The following is a 19,947-nucleotide window of genomic DNA, read 5'->3' as shown; positions in this document are numbered from 1 at the left end:
ATATTATTCATATTATTCATGTTTTCTTCTATCTATTCTTCAAGTTTGTCGCGGTGTACAGCACTGTCTACTTCTACCCAATGTAATGTACTCCAATTCCCGTAGAACCCAATAGAAGCATCCGATCGACGTCCGATTACCCCCTGGGGTTATCAATCACACCATTAAAAGTCAATTTGATGATTTTCCTTCCAAAAAGGGGGCGCATCACCTAGTGGATCATGATTATCTAGTGGGGAAGCCCAATAATCTACGGAAAACGGAGACCGGAGTACATCGATAGGATAAGGTCGACTGATATCATGGTGATAACCCTCAAAATAACATAATATGCGGTAACTAGTAGTAACTAGCAGTAAATAACTAGCAGCACTAGTAAGGTAGTAACTAAGTCCCCGGTACTAGCAAAGACTAAAAGCTTCTAAAATGTTCGAAACGTTCCGGAGGGATAATCATGATAATCGCGCATATTTAGCACATTTAGCATGTACGGGCAATTACTGCAAGTGCCCCGCAATGCAGGTGGTAAACCAAACTGTAAGTAGAAGGTGGATTGTATGTGGACAGGCTGAACTGGCTGGAATGGCTGAAAGGCGGCGCCCCAACGCATGCGGGCAGGGGTCCACGCTGGATGGGGATTGGCTCGTCGTCAAGATTGCCAACTGAAAAGCCTTTTAGAAGAGACTAAAGGGGACTAGTGAAGGCTAGAGATTGATTCAAGATCTCCAATTTTCCATCTCCAACAGGATTCTCGTGCATCTGGACCGGAAGAGGGGAGAATGGAAGGTTTTCGTATAGAGATAGAGGGCTTAACATCATAGTATAGTGTGCAATATGTAGTTAAAAGCCGAATTAAATAATAATCAAATTGTTAAAATAGTTCTAAAATAATAATACATAATTCGAATCACACATTCTACTCCAGAATTCACAGTTAAAGAGTTTTATTGTAACCCGATAACTCCAGATCAGCCCCACGCGAAGCTTTGAAAGCCCAAATTCTTAATTCTTCGCTCTCCGACCCTTCTTTCCCTCTCCCCCCCAACCTAAATCTCAATTCTCCCCACGAAACCCACACTTCTCATCCTCATCCTCATCCTCCATTCTACAATCCGATCCCCTCCCCAGATCTGATTGTTGACCGCGCACTCTTTCCCTTATCAGTCAATGGGGGTCGCATGCCTCCATTCCCCATGAAGGTTGTTGCGTCATGGTGGTAGAAGGTTCCTCATCCGGCATGGCCGATTTACCTCAAGCGATGAAGTCAGGCCTGCCGCGCAAAAGCGCTTTCTCATGTGAAGCTTGTCGTAAGCGCAAGGTGGGTTTCCTCCTCTTCTGATTCCTATCACTTTAATTCGTTGCGCGCCTGTGATGTGCCATCGATCGGCCACATTCCGAGCCCTCTCTCTGATCTCATAGGCTAATATCTTGCCATCGGATAGGTCAAGTGTAACGGAGCCTCTCCGTCTTGTTCGCGATGCGCTGCCAGGGGCGAAGTTTGTGTTTATAGCTTGTAAGTTGCCGCGCTATTGACTGCTCTTTATACCTAATAACCCGGTCGTTGTCCGGGTTGCTGCAGATCTCCCCGCTTTTTTTTTTTATTTTCCTATTTTCTAATTGTATTTTATCTGATATAGAGCCCCAACTCTTTCCTATACAAAGCAACTCGAATCCAGAGTCACTCAGTTGGAGGATGCGTTGGCCAGATTGAAGAATCAGCAGGCCGATGCCGAGGCGAGGAAGGTGAGCTCGCCGGCGTCCGTGGCCGAGTCGAGCTCCAGCGCGGGACGCAAAATCAAGTCCGAGCATGATGAGACACAGGAATTGGCGAGAGATTTTGATGGATTGAATGTGGAAAATGACGGTCGCATATCCTTTCATGGCCCGACAAGTCTGTTCCAGCTACCGAGCGGAGTTGTGAATGAGACCGCGTCAACATCGCATTTTGCTCAGGAACTCGAGGCACGCAAGGAACGCTTGATCACTAGTGCCTGGCGGGAACGTGCATTTGAGCAGATGGCCACGATGCCGGTAAGCAATGCGATCTTACAATCATAGACCTAAGGCGATTTTGGCTAACTCGTTGCTTTCCCCCATAACAGGAACCATTCCAATATCTCATCGACTCTCACTGGTGCTGGATTCAACCTCTATTCAATTTCGTCTACCGTCCCGCTTTTACTCGTGCGTCAATCCCCCAAATTCCCAATCGAACTCGTTTCAACCCTGAGTGACTAACAAGCTTGCAGGTGATATGAAATTAAACGGACCCTACTATACCGACGTCCTCCTCAATGCTATCCTATCCCATTCTGTACGATGGTGCAAAGAAGAACCCCAGATTGGACCACTATTGGACTCTTTCGAAGGTGGAGCGCAATTCTATCAGCGTGCCCGAACTGGGATATTCGAGTCTCTCCAGAGTGGATATGCAGGAATCCCAACTATACAAACACTCCTCCTTCTCAGTGCACAAGAATGCGGCCGTGGAAACCGGACACAAGCTTGGTTATACAGTGGAATGGCTTTCCGACTGCTAGATGATTTAGGCATCTCGATTGACAGCCGCAAATACCCTGGGACAGCCCAATTGACCGACGAAGAAATTGAGATCCGCAATCGACTCTTTTGGAGCTGTTATTTCTGGGATAAGGTTGTCTCTTTATATTTTGGTCGGGCGCCAGCAATGCAGCATTCGCGTGTTAGCCCACCGCGCATGATATGTAAGTCCTCGGCACATTGTCAAGGCCCACCTGTTCCTTAGCAGCCAGTTCTAATGACTTTCACTAGTGGACGATACTTCTGAGATCGAAATTTGGACACCTCACGGTGTGACCTTCCCTGATGGGGCGCACTATCCACCAACACAAGCACATTCGACTTCGTGTTTCATGAGGATGTGCGGACTAGCAGAAATTCTAAACCAGATCCTCATTCATATTTACGACCCAATGCGACAAAGTACAGAAGCAGAATTTTTTGAATGTGTTCAGGAACAGGCCAAGAATCTGAGCGAATGGTGGGAGGAGCTTCCAGACTACTTAAAGTTGGTAGCCACAGATCTCCCACCATACTGCCCACCGAGCCATATAATGACATTGAAGTATGTTCCTTCCTCTTCTCTTTGAAACCAAGGTAAATACACCGTGCTAATTCATATACTGTAGCTGTCTATACCATACCATCAACATCTTACTCCACCGGCCAATATTATGTTCCCGCGCTTTATTACAGACTCGACAAGAACCATATGATACAAGTCATCTAGTCCAATGTATGGCTTCTGCAACCTCAATTCTGTCTCTGTTCGACCTATTTCGCCGAACATTCGGAGACAACCACGTCGTTCTATCTCTCGCCTACAGCATCTACACCGCTGCTTCGATCTTCCTGCTCGAGATTCAAGCTTTGAAATACGCTGCCCCAGGCACCTTGGACAAACTTAAGTTCTGCATTCTGGCCCTAGAGAGAATTCAGGTTTCCAATCCAGTCATGTCAACTGCCCTTAATCTTGTCTATCAAGAGCTCCAAAAACTACAAATCGACATTCACGCCCCAGCTGCGGATGCCGAAAAACAACGCCACCAACAACATCCACCCCCTCAAAGACCCCAATCAACAAGTCACAGCCAATCCCCATCTGTGAGCAGCAATCCATCTCGCCACGTCTCTCCCGGACAGCATCAGCACCAGCAGAGCAGAGCAACAATTGGCACGCAACCCGGCATGGGGGTATCTAACACCAGCACCCCAATGATGTCCAACTATAACTTTCAACAACCACTCTCGGGATTCAACCTTTCACAAATGAGCGACATGCCTCAAATGGCTCCAACTCATTTACTAGGCGGAATGCCCAACGCAGTCATGACAGTCGATGATCCACGCTCATACGAAATCACACCCGAGGTTTTTGAAGCATTCTCGTATGCCCAGCCTATCACGACTAATATGACTTCCTTTGAAGCGAACTGGCACAACCAAGCCCAGTAGTTGATCGAATGATCGAAACTAAAAATGACGGCGTTTGACGTGATTAAGAAAACCAAAAGAAAAAAGGTTCCTTTGGATTGGTTCTGTTTGATATGATGATGAGCGATACAAATACCTCCTCCCCCTTTAAAAGTTTAGCGATTCTTTTCTTTCCTGGTTGGATTGATGGGTGTATTACTTTATTCCAGGGTTCTATATTCTTGTTAGAATTTGCTTAATGCACATCCACGACTTAGTGTTTATTTAGGATACCATTGAGATTATATTGATGTTCAAATGAATAAATATTAACTTTTCCGGACTGAGTGCCCTGTCTATGGAATATGGAATATGTATAAGTATAAGGTGGAGAATATGACTCCAAATAAGCACGGCGTCACTCAGTCAGGGTATGTAAACGAGCTCAACGCGAATGCCAAATAAATAAAAAGTGGGTATATGAAATGATACACCTCACGCAGCCGCAAGAGGAGAAATGAATGAACAAAAGATGGACGCATGTGCAAGGAAGAAGCACATATCCACAGATGAGCAGCATCGACAAATATTCCGACGCGTCTCATCCAAAAATGCCCCGGTGAAAGAGAAAGAAAAGGGTATACGTTATGTGCAATACCTCAAACAGCCCAATCAAAGCCCAGACTTAGGCTGATCCCTAACATGATCACGACTCTCCACATCCACGGACATAAACGACCCATCAGTATTCACATCAACATCCCTAACCCTCGCATTCCACCTCATATACCAAGGCCCCGCAAAAAGCTCATCCATCATCTCCATAGGCACCCCCTTAGTCTCAGGCATCCAAACACCGAGAATAATGAGCCCAAAGAAACAAATAAGCGCCCAAAAGAGATACGCGCCCCAAACATCCAGCGCAAACATATTCGGCGTAACACGAACAACAGCAAACTGGAAAAACCAATGTAATCCCATACTGGACGCATAGCAAACATTCCGAATACGAGTCGGGAAGATCTCAGACCCATAAAGATAGGGAATGGTACAAAGACCGATCGACCAACCGACAGCGTAGATGAAAACAGACGCAATAGCTGCATTCGAAGCATTCTCGTTATCAGCCGAACCAGGCTGAAGACCCATATAAGCACCCATATAAATATGAGCCGCCAATTGAAGTGAAAGACCAGTTAACGCACAGCGTCTCCTTCCAAACAAATCAATAAAGACCCAAGTAAACGCCATTGTAAAAACAAGCTTAACAACACCATAAACACCCGATGAAATCAAGCTCTGGTTAGAACCTGTAACACCAGCATACTCAAAGATAGTCGAAATGTAATACGTGATACCATTTCCACCAGACCACTGCGCAACAGTCTGCATAGCCATAAGCAACCAGAAGCGTTGACGGTAATTCGAGTTTAACTGTGATTCTTTAAGAGCCTGCCAGTTCGAGATAGATGACAGTTCCGCGCGCTGTTTAGCTAGAGTTTCCATTTCGGCGAACTCTGCAAGGACAGTTTCGTCTGTACTGGATTTTCCGCGCAAACGCGCAAGGACCTCCTTCGCTTCATCGTGACGTTGTTTTGAGGCGAGGTAGCGTGGTGTTTCGGGACACCAGAAGGAGAGGAAGAAGACGATTCCGACAGGAATTAGGGGGATGGATTGGACCAGACGGTATTGGGTTCTTGTGGCAGCCATGTGGATGCTGGCGCCGTAATTGACGAAGAAGCCTATCGGAGGCGGGGACAGGGGTTAGCGAAAGGAAGGAAGGGATGTGCCCACAATGGAATTGTAACGCATACCGACTGTTAAGATTCCAAGCAGAGTAACCATTGACAAACCAACAGCTAACCCGCGAGTCGCCTTTGGTGCGACTTCAGACAGATACATAGGAGAAGTAACCGTAAGAAGACCAGCGCCCAATCCAGCGAAAATGCGTGCGAAAAGAATCAATCCATAAATGCCCGACGAAAAGACCTGGATGAATGTTCCAATTGCCCAAACGACGATTCCAAGACGAAACGATAGCAAACGACCGAATTTATCGTTTACGTAGAGGGAACTGAGAGCACCAAAGGCCGCGCCCAGCGTCAAGAAAGAGGAGATATTGGCAGTTCTGTTCGTCAATCCATCCGGATCATTTTTCCAATTAGCAGAGAGAAGATTATAATCCTCCACAAAGGAAGTAAGCTTCATGCTAGCACTGAAACCACCCTCATCGTAACCTATAGCAATAGCATGATCATTAGCTCGTTCCATCTAACAGTATAGATCACGTCGCGGTCATCTTCCGAGCATAACACAGTTGAAGTAGAATACACACCTTTAGTCATAGTACCGCAGGCCATAACCGCAACTACGAAAGCATAGTACGGCGCCGTAGTCCATCGGGACCGATCAAACCATTCCATAATGGCGATATGATATTCCCCTAAAGCAACGCGTCTCAACTGCGGAGCTGTAGAAATCTGGGGAGAGGCGGCAAGGAGTGGGACGTAAAGGATTAATAGAGGTCAAGTGGATTTGAGGGGACAAGATGAACCAGATTCATCGGGATCCCGTGAGACTAGACTCGGGCAAGTTCCGGAATTTTAATTGTAATTTGAATTTAGAATTTAGAATTTTCTGGCTCTCGAGCCTATTCAACAGAATTTGTACGGGATCCACGGGGGCAACTTGACCCACTATTAGCTGAGGAGAAGTGATGATTCGACAAGTTTTTCTGGGTTGCATTCTAGAAACTTATTATTAAGTACTCGTATCTAGCATCGTATTGAACCTCGAAGGTTTTTAAGGTTATTACAGTTCACTCTAGATGGAGATTTCTAATATGAGTAGCGCTCTGTAGCGCTCTGTAGCGCTCTACTAAAAACGCCTCGTGCAAGCATGTAGCCGGGAATGGCGCCAGTCCAGGATGTACTAAACGGCTGCACCCGTGCACCTATAGTGGGTCGAACAGGGGATGCTGGGTTTGTTCAAGTTCTAGTGTTGTTTTCCCCTCACGCTTGTACCTAGTACTATGCATGAATATGGAGATGTTACGCAGGACACAGGTACTTTGTACAAGGTCGCATTTGTCGTGCAGTGACGATCTCGGACCCGTCGGAAACCTACCAATCCAAGGACAGAGATGAGAGAGAAATTTCCCGGATCTTTATCTAGATCGTCTTGGGATGAGTAGAGACAGAGAAGATGATGTGGCGCAATCTCCTTCCCGATCCTTGTATGTCCGGTGTACTTCAGAGTATACTTTAAGAGGACAGGGATATTAAGTGTCCGAGTCAGTTTTGGAAGATGAGAGAGTAAGGCTGACACATATAACTATATTCCCCCTAGTCACTCAATTGAAAGTTCGATATTTCAGCATCTTAATAATTCTCCTGCCTCGCCATCAGTGTCTAGGAATTTGGAAGGTATTTTGAACCCACGAGGGACTATTTTCCGAAACACGCCCTCAGGATCCACCTCCCGACTTACTCGCCGTAGTTTCTCCACAGCTTCTGCGCCATAACTTGCGATCGGATCCTGCCATTCTGCCGCATAATTGGGATATACATAGGGGTGGTACGCGTCAAGCTGACGGGCATCATCGTCAATCCCTACAGAAAGGGCTCTGGCAGCTTCTTCGACCTTCTCATCATCTTGAGTATTATCCCACGAGGCAGACAGAAGAGTGATAATGAGCGACTTGTTTGTCTCCGCCAGACCCATAGCGTTCTTTCTTCCCTGGTATATAGCTGCCGGTAGAGGTTGTAACGAGATTGACCAGACAATGCCGGGTATATCACGGATGGAGCCCAGACTATTGTGCCAGCGGTTATATGTTGCTTGCAGCATCGCGACCGTAGTGTCATGCGTAGTAACAACGCTCAATTGTCTATTCCATTGTTAGTTCACATTATAACCAGCCAAATCATGTCCAATAATCGCTGTAATCAATCCAAGCTTAGAAATATGTACATACCTCCTACCATCTGGGGAGAATGATCCCTGCTCAATAGTAATCTCACGCAACGGGGCCACTCTCAATGTACTAGACCGCTGCGGAAGCTCAAGAATAGACTTATAGACCTCCGGGATACTGAACTCTTCTCCCTCCTTCGTCGACGAAGTATCAGTATACACCATACTATTCACCACAGCACTGCCCCTCTTACCAGCATACCCAAAGCTAGTAATCAGCGACGCATTAACATCATAGCCCCTCGCAAAACCATCTTCAAAGGTCTCTGAGCTGATCTCAGAAACAGCCTTAAGTTGCTCGTCAATCGTCTCGATCGGATGATAGACCATACCCCCAAAAACCAAGCCCTGACTATATACTCTCATATCAAAGCTCGTCACAATCCCAAAATTAGACCCTCCACCACGCAACGCAATCAAAATATCCTCTCGATGATCTTCATCAACAGTAATAACGGATCCATCAGCAATAACAATCTCAGCCCTGACAATAGAGTCACATGTCCAACCATAACGTGGGGAGAAGTAAGAAATACCCCCGCCGAGAGTTAGGCCCCCCACTCCGACTTGAGCGGCACGACCACCTGCCACGATTAAATGGAGGGGGTCAAGGATGGAATAAACGTCTCCCCATTTAGCGCCAGGGCCGATCGAGACAACATTTTGATCTGAACGAAGCTCGATATTGTTAAGAGCGCGTAGGTCGATGGTAATCCCATTATCTACGTTCGATGTTCCGGCAAAGTAGAAGTGGCCTCCGGATCGAATGGCGATGGGACAGTATTTGAATGGTTGTGCGGTATCCGAGGTTCTGAAGAAGGGGAGAACAGTAGTAAGGATGGTAGAGACTTCTTGGGCGGTGCGGGGTGTCACGATGCAGTATGGATGCAGCTCCGATTGTTGATTTGCGAAATAAGCTTTATTTGACGCTTGATACTGGGTAGAGTCTGGAAGAAGAACAAGATCACTGCCTAGTTTCTCAAGGAGAGCTTGACACTGCCATATAGGTGAGATTGTAGTAGCGCTAGAAGAAAGAAGATGTTTTATGCTTACGCTTTCTTTCAACATCGAGTCAGTTGAACTTTCAAGAATATGAGCCATGGTGATTGAGTACGGTAGTCAAAAAGGCAAGCCAAGTTATCGTATATAGCGCAGCCTGGAAATTTATGTAAAACTTGAGAAGAAAATAGAGAACGAGTAGTAAAAATTATGGTGAAATCCACTTTATTTATGTCCAGGCAGTCCTGTCAATATCGACAGGATACACGAATTTAAGTAGCCCTCACGTAAGCCCCATTGATGATCACATGTGCATGTAGGTAGATACGTAATGTCAAGGGCTTGTGTTAAATTATGATGAGCCTTGGAATCGCCCGATGTAAATTGCAAGACCATGGAAAATTTGATATCAGTCAAATGGCCAATGACCCATATACTGAGCCCTTTGCTCTGGCGTCTCAGGCAAATGCTCCAAGAAGATGCAATCTCTAGCTTCATAAAGGGCAACCTTACACTCATCATACAGCTCCCGTTCAATAAACCCTTAATCCGGCCATAAATAGCCTATTTCCTCTTTGACTCCTGTAACAAATTCGGTTCCCGCTTCCGCAGGCTCACTATCCCGCTTGATACGCTGAATATCTGCTTCTGAAAAGTGAAATGGAAATTTCGGGACATTGCTAGCACCACCAGAATGGAATGCAGGTAAATCTGCCTAGGAGTCTTGAAGATCAACAACAAGGGACTAGAAATGCGCTTCGCCGTATTCGGACATGCGATGCGCCAAAAATATCAACCCGTACGCTGGCATTTTTCGGAATTCAACTGCCTGATATAGGTCGGGAAGTTTCGCATGCATGAGTTTCCGCCAGCCAATAAGCACGTTGTGATATTTGTATTCGAAGGGACAGCAAAAAAGATTCCGGGTTGCGATCTAAACTGAACTGATGTGGCTGTTTGAGAGAGCCTGAGGGTAAGATTGCTGAAACAGATTAAGGTTGGTTTATAAAGCCATAAGTTGCTCGGCCTTCAACAAGCCCTGCCGGGCTAGCTCAATCGGTAGAGCGTGAGACTCTTAATCTCAAGGTTGCGGGTTCGACCCCCGCGTTCGGCTATTCCTAAAAATAACCTGAGATATCTTTTTTTGTCCTTTTTGCTTTTTTCCCATACCTATGAATATACAGTCCTTTCTTCACAAGACTTCAAGCAAATTGCCACTGACGGTCTGGAAGTTGTGTAAAAATAGTGGAAAGTGTGAAAACCTCGGCTTATCCGGGTAGCATTCTCTGGTTTTTGCCAGTCGCTGTTCGTAGCCCGGACCCGTAGCCTGGGTACTATGATAATTGTGCTGCTTTAGATTGATACTATTGTCGTTTCAAATGGATGTTCATGTAGAAGTGTAATTAATGAAATAACCAGGAATTCAGGAATCCCCAGGTAATATTGTAAGAGTGGATCTACATTGAATCGATGTGAGAAATATGTACTCATGAAAAGCCAAACAAACACCCTGGAAGAAAGAAATTGTCGTGGTAGTATGTACCAGATAGTGAAAGTTCCGGATTGGGACTTGAAAGACTATATATATATATATATATATCCTTGTAAGTCATAAGACAGTTTTACTTGACAGTTGTCTATGAATTCATTTTTTATATATAAAAAATGGACTAATATGTAAGAACTTGAAGGCCCCATAACTCAATTCGTACCAAAGAACGTAATGCTACTAATTCAAAACATCAGCGATATGTCTGCTACGCCAAAGTTGAAGTTCACTCCTCTAGAATGATCGGTACTGCTTTTAGGCAAATTGGATGGGCGATTTTGAATTTTGCACCAGAGATTTTTTGCTGTGAGTGATGCTGATAGGGTAGGTGGAAAGCCTCAGTGGGGCTCTGGGTCGTTGCGGTTGTGGTAAAGTAGTGGTGGGTCCGCCACCTGCAGGGCTACGGCGAAGTCATTTCGCATTCAGTAGAGAGTGTTTAAGCTTCTGACTTCATTCATGAATGAGCCTGAGGTTGATAGTAGGTATTCTATTAAGGCTTACGGGTGCACATATATGATCTAGGATAGTCATGGTTGATGTATGTACAACTTGAACTTTATTATGTTTAAAGTAAGCATCTATACCAAGTTTATGCTATAAGTCGAAGCATATCAACAAATTAGCTACTTAATTTATCATTCTCCAGATCGCATTTTGGGTGTGCCTAGTGAATAAGCAGTCAAAGTCTGCTTGGACTTTTGTATATTACCTCCAAAGTAGAACTTGACATGGTTTAGGGCAATAGACATCACATCAAAAAATCTAAGCGATAAGATGATGATAAGACAAATGAACTAGTTAACAAGGCCTTTGCTTTACATAAAACCAACAGTTGATAATTCAAGTTATCGTGTTCGTATCGCTTTGAATCCTTCTACTGCATTCATGGGGCCAATGTTCGCTTGATTTGCCGAGGCTAAGCCACACTGGGTTGTACATCTACATGTGCAGGTTGCATGTTGACTGACGCGATCATATACACCTGAACTAGAACGAGATTATACATAACATTCATGAACAGCTGGTGGGTCGGCCAGTTGATATACTTGCAGCACAGTTCGCATAAGTCCATGCGTCTAGATCACCGGAATTCGGCTCGGCTCCATTCTATTTCTTCAGACCGGATCGCGCCGCGCTACAAACCGCGCTATGGCTCCGCCTGTACAAAGCCCCTTTTGAGTGCTGGCATTTCGGCTTTATTTGCAAAGCAAGGTGGTTCAAATGGGCGGCACTTACCGAAGGAAGAAAAAAGAGTGGAAATAACTTTTCTATAATTTGTTTTTCCCGCTCGCTTGACTCCCATCGCCTTCGCCATCAGAGTGGGTAGCCTCACTCGGACGACTTCCGCGCACTCCCCCTACACCACATTTATCCTCCCACGTTCCCCAATAGACTGTTAAAGTTGCCAGTGGGTCATATCTGAAAGGCTGAAGGAGTGGACTGGGACGCGGCACGGTAAAAATTTTCAGAAGTTGAACCGTTTCCTTGCTTTTCAACCAGTTAGCTCGATTCAGGGCTGGCACGGACGTTGACCGACGACACAACGGCATGTTGCCGGCCAGGGCCGTCATGAGGGTGACAGGCCCCAGTATCAGATCCTGCTTAGGGGTGAAGGTAAGTTGGCATTGTTTCAAACCATCTCCTATATTGTTCTCATTTTTCTGGCATCTCTTCACATCTATCAGCCATTTTGTGTCTTTTATCAGCGATCAGCATGTTGACTTCCACTCAGCCCTCTTCCAATATCTTGGGAACTTCACCACGTCTATCATTGACTGCGATCCGCTCACCGCGTATTGAGAAGCGCTTAAGTCACACGCCCGCAGTCTCCCCGCTGCCCCTGAAGCACAGGCTTCCCCTGCAGTCATGGGACAGCCATATGCATGTCGTGGAGCCACAACGGTTCCCAGTCTCTAGATCAGCAGTATACCAACCAGCAGTCCACACCTTGGCTGATGCTCTTGCCTTCGAAGCCTCTATTGGCGTGAAGAACCTTGTTTTTGTCCAGCCTTCCATCTACGGCACAGACAACTCCTGTCTCCTGGCCGCACTCACCAAACTGGGCCCATATCGGGGCCGCGGGGTCGTTGTAGTCGACCCTGATAACATTCAGACTGAGACACTAGAAGAATGGCACGCACTTGGAGTTCGTGGTCTACGAGTGAACCTCCAATCCGTCGGGAAGGTGATGCAGCAGTCGGAGCTGGAGAAAACCTTACGTCAACACGCAGATATTGCACGACCCAGAAACTGGGTTATAGAACTCTACCTTCCTCTAAAGATGGTGCCTTTGTTAGAATCTATTGCGCCTAGTCTCGGAGTTACCCTTTGCATCGACCACTTTGGCAGCCCAGAACTATCATCCCTTCCCAAAGGTCCGGACGACACCCCCTTCGATCCCTATCAACTACCCGGATTTCGGTCGGTCATCTCTCTCATCCAAGGAGGAGATACCTACATCAAAGTATCTGCCCCTTATCGACTTACTGGTGACCAAACGCAACACCAGCTGAAGGCGATGGCCAACGAATTCCTAACCGCTGCCCCGAACCGAGTCATCTACGCTACAGACTGGCCTCATACCCGCTTCACTGGGATCGACATCAGTCCGTTTACAGAGTGGTGCTTAGATCTTTGTGAGGAGGTGCCTGGACTCGCGGAGAAATTATTCAGGACGAACACAGAGAGGATGTTGAGCGTGAACTCTAACTGAGAGGTGATTTTGGATACTTTGGGTTTCGCAACTCGTCTTTCTTTTTCATGGCATTTTGGCGTATACATTTCAAGCATTACAATATCCTGTGGGTTGATCATTGGATCCCCTATCTTAACGAACCAAGCGCATCATACTATTAAAATATTTTCATATTTATCTCCGAGTCTCAATTACCCTACGTCTCTCCACTATATAGCAACGCGTGACCTCCATACACATTGCATTATGTATGGCCATAGTACGGGCGCAACAAATTTAAAATAGCGGTTATGTATTCCCAATTTCTTGCCAAAGGGCATTATTGACTCCAGAAAAGTAGCGAGGTATTCTCCGATCGTGAAACAATCGTGTACAATTATGAACATAGCCCCATCTAACAACGCCAACTCCCTCAAACATCATCCGCATTTTGGAAAACAGCGTGCGAGGTACAGATCTTCTTCGGGCCCTAGAGTGAAAGAAAAAAACCGAATTAGTTTTCTGCAGATAAAAAAACGAGAAATCGCAAATAAAAACTTACAATAGTGTAGCAGCATGCGGGTCTAGATTTATCTTCGCACAGCTGAGGTTGTTCGAGTTTCACGCCTATTCAAGTTAACATTAGATATATCTATTATGGGTGTGATTGTGGGTTTCAGAACTTACAGTCTTCAGCCTCGTTGGCTTTGGGGTTTCCTCTTGCGGACGTCATATCACGACAGCAGTAGGGCTCTTGAAGCATGCCAGTTTTGTCTTTCGCGAAGTCACAGGACATGTTAATCTTTCCCGCAGAACCCAAAGCTAGGGTGGTAGCGAAGATGAGAACAGAGGAGAGACGCATATTGATGATTGGGTATATTGAAAATATGAGCAACGTTGAAGAAGTGAGTATTTAGCAGAGGGATGAGGGCGTTGATGAGTATATCTAGGTGGTGGCTGGGTTATAGAAGGAGCAAAGCTGCCAGGAAGTCGGCCGACGCGAAAAATGTCTTGCTTTGAATGAATGAATAATCTCTTGAGGTCTACAAGGGCATGAAGGCAGATATTGGTAGATTTGATTGGTAGGGATGGTGGTTGAATCATCCCCTTGCATTCTTGTTCTTTATGAATGTGAGCGTGTGGTAAACAAGGGGAATTGGCGCGAATATTGAAGGTTGGTAGGGGTGCGACCGTGAAGATTCCTGATAGTAGGTTTTTGTTTCAGGTTCTAAGATTTCTGGGCGTTTCAAGGGATATTCTATCAAGATTTTCTTTTGTTCACTACAATGTATGGTGCGAAGGATGTCGAAGCCAGTTTGCTTCATACTATCTCAGCATGGACACCCCGGTGTGTACTGTGCGCACCGGTAATAAAATTTATCAATCATGATTGGCTGGAAATAGTCATAGCCGTTCAATTTAAACCATCGAACTTCCGGGTATAACCACTTGTGTGTCACAAAACTTCACTTATTTAGCTTGCACCGTATAGAATATCTATCTGCAATTTCAATCACAAGAATGATTGACGAATCTCGAGACTCTCCTTCGCTAACACCGACGAAGGGAGATGTCGCCCAGCAACGCACGGTGTATCTATTTGGACAACCTATTGCTCACTCAGTCTCGCCATATTTCCACAACACCATATTCCAGAAAGTCGGCTTACCATGGCGTTACATAAGACTGGACTCAAAAGACCCGGAGGATTTAGCATGGCTCATGCGCAGGAATGATTTCATGGGCGCCGCCGTGACAATGCCCAATAAAGTTCAGGCGTTGAGTCTTGTTGATTCCATCACTACCGAAGCACAGAAGATAGGATGCATCAACACTATTTATGTGCGACCGGAGCTATCCGGTAAGGGAAAACAGCTTTATATTGGAACCAACACAGACTGGATCGGAATACAACGGGCGCTACTTAATGCGGATCCTGAAATCAGAACCCATCTGCAAGATCATCCTGCATTAGTTATTGGTGGTGGCGCAACTTGTCGGTCTGCGATTTATGCCCTCACCGAGGGCCTTGGTGCAAAGGCCGTTTATTTGATCAATCGTGATCCGGAGGAGGCCAAGTCTTCTATCATGGGACTGAAGCAAGCGGGCTTACAACAAGAAATCCATTACGTGGAAACCGTCGATACCGCGCAAGCAATTGCATCGCCCATCGTTGTAGTAAGCGCAGTACCTGATATCGCACCTACGACTGATCTTGAGCATACTGCGCGCAACATCACGACCACCATGATTCAGACCAAACCAGATCACACATCTCCACGTCTCTTTTTAGAAATGTGTTACGATCCCACGCCGATGACTTACATGGCAAATTTGGCACAAGATTTGGGCTGGAAGGTAATTGACGGATTAGATGTGATGGAACATCAAGCTATTGAGCAGGCTGTTCTATGGACCGAGAAACCACTTCAAAGTTTACCCTCGGAACTTGCCAATAGTGCTATACGTCAAGCACTTCACCGGTAATTGAGCAGGGATTAAATTTGAAGATTTTGTATCGGAATAAAAATACATTTACTTGCACTCGAGGGTGAAAAAATCAGGGATGATCTCTTTTTTAAACATTCAGCTCATATGAAGACAAAACCTGTCTCAAACTTCGTTACTCGTACATGTACACATTCAAACACATCATAGAATAACAGCCTCCAATTGATGAAGACGGATTAATGCCATAATCAAGTGTTTGGCTCACAAAAGTCATAAAAGTCTTTCTCAGAAGAATCCGCGGCAACTTCAAGATTGAATAAACCGTCTGTCCAGTTACTTGTCCTAGAAAAAGTCAGTTTATTATAGTTTCCAGCCTGAATTCTAATTCTTGGGGTATTACCATTCAGAAGTATCAATAGCGACAACGTCTTTGAAGATAGAGCTACTTTCCGTGAATGAATCACGGTGCTGAAGCTCGCTATCGTTCGGGTACCTTTCTGGAAACCCGTGTGTGCATTATTTCCCGATCGTGCCTTGTACTATCTTGACTGGGATGTAGTGTATTAATTGATAGGTGCGGGTAGGTGCCGCCTAAATCACGATCAATGGTTATATCCGGCCTAGATATGGTTGCAACAATGAGAGGATATGTTTGAGGTACTGTATGAAGACTAAATCTGTTGCCTAGCTCTTTTATAAATATTCGAATTTCAGCAACACAGACCGACTTTCCTCGAGCTGGAGGAGGGGAATGCTTATTACTATTTGTGATTAAATTTGATGGAGCTCTAAGTTTAGTAACAGCTGTGAGATATAGTATTCTTTTTATACACTCTCAATAGATATTATATCCAATAAATTCATCTATGATTCTTTTGACCAGGGATCTGAATTCTGCACGAGATCACTATTGGTTTGAAATTCAGCATAAACGAATAATACACAGTAGCCGAGGCATCTTAGATTGCGGGTTTGTAGTCCCGATTACATATAGTTTGACATGCATTTCCGATCTTTGCTGAGAAATCATGCATAGGTAACTAGTAGACGGGGATTGATATAGACTGGAAGGTATCGGTACGAATGAAATCGCCGTATAAACCAGTATACAGAGCTCAAAACAACGCCATGTGGTTTACCATCGCAACAAAATCATTCCCTTGAAGTTAATATAGTTATTCAACTTGAAGCAAGCAATTGGGATTCGGCATCTGAAGTAGTAAGGCTTTATAAGCTTCATAGATATTGCGGGATTTACATAGAAGATTGGATGGTGCGTTCTGATTGGTCAAATACTATGTGCTGCATTACATAAACAGCCCAAAAGGCGGTGAAGCGGAACCGCCCGATCTGGACTCAAAGCAATTATCAATCACGATTGGACATTCATTCGGGAATATCGTCACTATTCTTTTTATGAGCTGTACTTCCCCTCTTGTACATACCCCTCCTCCATGCTCTCCCGCTCCCTCCCCACCAACACATCCCGGATCAGCTTTCGCTCCTCCTTGACCCGGTTTCCTGTCAAAAATTTCCATACCGTTCAACCTCCGACCGTCAACAGAACCCTGGCGTCCTCAAACCGTCCATTGACTACACCGGTTGTTCCGAGCTCGCGCCTTTCCACAATCTCACGTCATTTTACCTCTTCTTCCCCCATTTTCGAGAACAAACCCTCATCCACAATGGCTCCTGTCGAAGTTGCACAGTACGATTATATTGTTCTGGGAGGTGGTAGCGGTGGTAGCGGTAGTGGTCGTCGCGCAGCTGGCTGGTATGGCGCGAAGACATTGATCGTGGAAAGTGGCCGATCTGGCGGTACTTGTGTCAATGTTGGGTGAGTTTTCGTCTCATGTTTCGAATATTCAAAATGATATACAATAATAGACGGGAATCTTTGGTGCTAACGGAGAATTAGCTGTGTTCCCAAGAAGATGACCTGGAACGCCGGAACTGTTAACGAGACCCTCCACACCGGCAAGCACTACGGTTACGATATCCCCGCCGGCATTAAGTTCGACTACAAGTATTTCAAGGAGACTCGCGACGCTGAGATCAAGCGTCTGAACGGAATCTACGAGCGCAACTGGAACAACGAAGGCATTGACCTTGTTCACGGCCGTGCCAACTTTGTCGAGCCCAAGGTCATTGAGGTAGCCAACGAAGACGGTACTACCTCCCGCTATGCCGGAAAGCACATCTTGATCGCTACCGGTGGTCATCCTAGTATCCCCAAGATCCCCGGTGCTGAGCACGGTATCACCAGCGACGGCTTCTTCGAGATCGAGGAACTTCCCCCTAAGATCGCTGTCGTCGGTGCAGGCTACATCGCTGTCGAGTTGGCTGGTGTTATGAACGCCATGGATGTCGAGACCCACATGTTCATTCGAGGCGACAACTTCTTACGCAAGTTCGACCCCATGATCCAACAGACTATGACCAACCGCTATGAGGCCGCTGGTGTTCAATTGCACCGTCAGCACGGTGGTTTCAAGGAGATTAAGCTCATCCGCGACGGCAAGGGCAAGGACCGTCTGATCCAGTTAATTAGCAATGATGGCTCAATCATTGAGGTCAACGAGCTCCTGTGGGCTATCGGTCGTGCCCCAGAGGTCGAGGACCTGCGCCTGGACATCCCAGGTGTTAAGCTGAACTCCAACGGCTACGTTGAGGTTGACGAGTACCAGAACACATCTGCAGAGGGTGTCTACGCCCTTGGTGATGTGACTGGACAGGCTGAACTGACCCCTGGTATGTGTAACATCTTCTCAACTCAAATAACAAACATGCTAACCTAGTGCCACAGTCGCAATTGCCGCTGGTCGTCAGCTCGGTAGCCGTCTCTTCGGCCCAGCCGAGTTCAAAACCGCGAAGCTTAACTATGAGAACATCCCCACCGTTGTTTTCTCTCACCCCGAAGTTGGATCTATTGGTCTGACTGAGCCCGAAGCCCGTCAACAATACGGCGATGATAAGATCAAGACCTACCAGACCAAGTTCACCAATATGTACTACAGTCTTATGCCTGCTGAAGAGAAGGCTAAGAACCCCACCCAGATGAAGATCATCTGCGCCGGCCCCCAAGAGAAGGTTGTCGGACTTCACATTCTAGGTCTCGGCGTCGGCGAGATGCTGCAGGGCTTCGGTGTTGCTGTCAAGATGGGTGCTACCAAGGCTGACTTCGACAGCTGTGTTGCCATTCACCCAACCAGTGCCGAGGAGCTTGTTACCCTACGATAAATGTAGAGATTAGTGGTAGATATCTAAACACTCACAATTTGTTCAATCATCAGCCTGATGTAACAACATTGAATTAATACTACATCATCATACCCTCAAAACCTCAGTCCATCTAACATTCTTCTATTCTTCTAAATCAATACATCTATCTATCCACAATACCAAACAAGCCCGCCATTTAACCAAATCATCTATACAAAACACACCCCAAAACCCCAACGCCCAATCCCAAAATAACCCCCCAGCTAATCAATCCCCGTCTAATATGAAACCTCGCAACGCCATCAATAGCTTCCCCATCATTAATATGTGGAAATGGCTGATCCGGCACCTCAACATCCAACGCCTCACAAAGCGGTCCCCACCCCTGTTTAACATCAAAAAATACCAACTTCTCCTCCGGCACAACAGATTTCAACCACTCCACATGTCTCTCATAAGTAAGTCTAGTAGGAAGCTTCTCCCCATAAAGCCTCGTCCACTGCACGCCCAACAAATTCAAATAAGAAATAAAATGCCTCATACCCGGCAAAGGAAGAAGAAGACCCCTCAAAAACCAAAGCAAGGAATAATGCATTACTTGATTCATAGATTTTTCCCAAGCTTCGATATCCCGAACAGTACAGATGACTTTGGCATTTGGATAGAGTTCCATTAGTTCGGGTGTGAATTGGGCGCCCGGGGCATCGGTTGAGGCGGCGTAGCCATTCAATTGGGTTGATATGAGATTAAGCATGGCTTTTTTATTGGGTTCGTTTTTGTCTGAGTCTGAGTCTGAATCTGGGGCCGTTGTTAAGTCCCAGAGACGGAGTGCTGCCATCCATCTTTTGATTTGAACTGGTGGTCCTAGTGTTGCTTGTGTGCCGCCGTGAAAGACTGGGCCGTCTAGAAGGATTTCCAATGCTCGACTGAATGATGCGGTTCCTGTGCGTGGAAGTCCGGCTCCAATGACTTGGATATTTGTCCCCGGCTTAGGGACTGAAGGTGCCTGTCCCATTATGTTGTGTTGTGTTTGCGTTTGTTTCCAAGTTGAAGTGCTGATATGAAACTCCGACTCCAATTCCAATTCCAATCTCAAAATAAGGGGTAAAAGTATGTATAAATGCGT

General features: G+C 45.9%; 8 protein-coding genes across 8 annotated transcripts; 4 read left to right on the top strand and 4 right to left on the bottom strand.

Annotated features, from left to right (window-relative positions):
* Positions 1-1,258: 1,258 nt before the first annotated feature.
* N7478_003886 (fungal specific transcription factor domain-containing protein) lies at positions 1,259-3,993 on the top strand (the record flags this gene model as incomplete). Its single annotated transcript, XM_056920100.1, has 7 exons — positions 1,259-1,318; positions 1,420-1,496; positions 1,638-2,031; positions 2,103-2,184; positions 2,250-2,723; positions 2,791-3,103; positions 3,366-3,993. 7 exons carry the CDS (start codon positions 1,259-1,261, stop codon positions 3,991-3,993), a joined length of 2,028 nt encoding a protein of 675 aa, XP_056783258.1.
* Positions 3,994-4,623: 630 nt separating this feature from the next.
* N7478_003885 (uncharacterized protein) lies at positions 4,624-6,374 on the bottom strand (the record flags this gene model as incomplete). The annotated part of the gene is made up of 3 exons (XM_056920099.1): positions 4,624-5,693; positions 5,766-6,188; positions 6,287-6,374. The coding sequence occupies 3 exons, from the start codon at positions 6,372-6,374 to the stop codon at positions 4,624-4,626; spliced, it is 1,581 nt and encodes a 526-aa protein (XP_056783257.1).
* Positions 6,375-7,323: 949 nt separating this feature from the next.
* On the bottom strand, positions 7,324-9,027 carry N7478_003884 (FAD-binding oxidoreductase; the record flags this gene model as incomplete). The annotated part of the gene is made up of 2 exons (XM_056920098.1): positions 7,324-7,840; positions 7,928-9,027. 2 exons carry the CDS (start codon positions 9,025-9,027, stop codon positions 7,324-7,326), a joined length of 1,617 nt encoding a protein of 538 aa, XP_056783256.1.
* A 3,161-nt stretch (positions 9,028-12,188) lies between these two features.
* N7478_003883 (putative TIM barrel metal-dependent hydrolase) lies at positions 12,189-13,187 on the top strand (the record flags this gene model as incomplete). Its single annotated transcript, XM_056920097.1, has 1 exon — positions 12,189-13,187. The coding sequence occupies one exon, from the start codon at positions 12,189-12,191 to the stop codon at positions 13,185-13,187; it is 999 nt and encodes a 332-aa protein (XP_056783255.1).
* Positions 13,188-13,581: 394 nt separating this feature from the next.
* On the bottom strand, positions 13,582-14,010 carry N7478_003882 (uncharacterized protein; the record flags this gene model as incomplete). Its single annotated transcript, XM_056920096.1, has 3 exons — positions 13,582-13,638; positions 13,711-13,775; positions 13,836-14,010. The coding sequence occupies 3 exons, from the start codon at positions 14,008-14,010 to the stop codon at positions 13,582-13,584; spliced, it is 297 nt and encodes a 98-aa protein (XP_056783254.1).
* Positions 14,011-14,669: 659 nt separating this feature from the next.
* N7478_003881 (shikimate dehydrogenase family protein) lies at positions 14,670-15,635 on the top strand (the record flags this gene model as incomplete). The annotated part of the gene is made up of 1 exon (XM_056920095.1): positions 14,670-15,635. One exon carries the CDS (start codon positions 14,670-14,672, stop codon positions 15,633-15,635), a length of 966 nt encoding a protein of 321 aa, XP_056783253.1.
* Positions 15,636-17,053: 1,418 nt separating this feature from the next.
* On the top strand, positions 17,054-18,839 carry glr1 (glutathione-disulfide reductase GLR1; the record flags this gene model as incomplete). The annotated part of the gene is made up of 3 exons (XM_056920094.1): positions 17,054-17,436; positions 17,518-18,350; positions 18,406-18,839. The coding sequence occupies 3 exons, from the start codon at positions 17,054-17,056 to the stop codon at positions 18,837-18,839; spliced, it is 1,650 nt and encodes a 549-aa protein (XP_056783252.1).
* A 187-nt stretch (positions 18,840-19,026) lies between these two features.
* N7478_003879 (sulfotransferase family protein) lies at positions 19,027-19,836 on the bottom strand (the record flags this gene model as incomplete). Its single annotated transcript, XM_056920093.1, has 1 exon — positions 19,027-19,836. One exon carries the CDS (start codon positions 19,834-19,836, stop codon positions 19,027-19,029), a length of 810 nt encoding a protein of 269 aa, XP_056783251.1.
* Positions 19,837-19,947: the final 111 nt, after the last annotated feature.

Source organism: Penicillium angulare (genome assembly GCF_028827245.1).
Source record: "Penicillium angulare strain IBT 27051 chromosome Unknown utg000003l_segment0_segment0, whole genome shotgun sequence".
Classification (NCBI taxonomy): domain Eukaryota; kingdom Fungi; phylum Ascomycota; class Eurotiomycetes; order Eurotiales; family Aspergillaceae; genus Penicillium; species Penicillium angulare.
The sequence above is the reverse complement of the archived record's forward strand: the minus strand, read 5'-3'. Positions and strand labels throughout refer to the sequence as shown.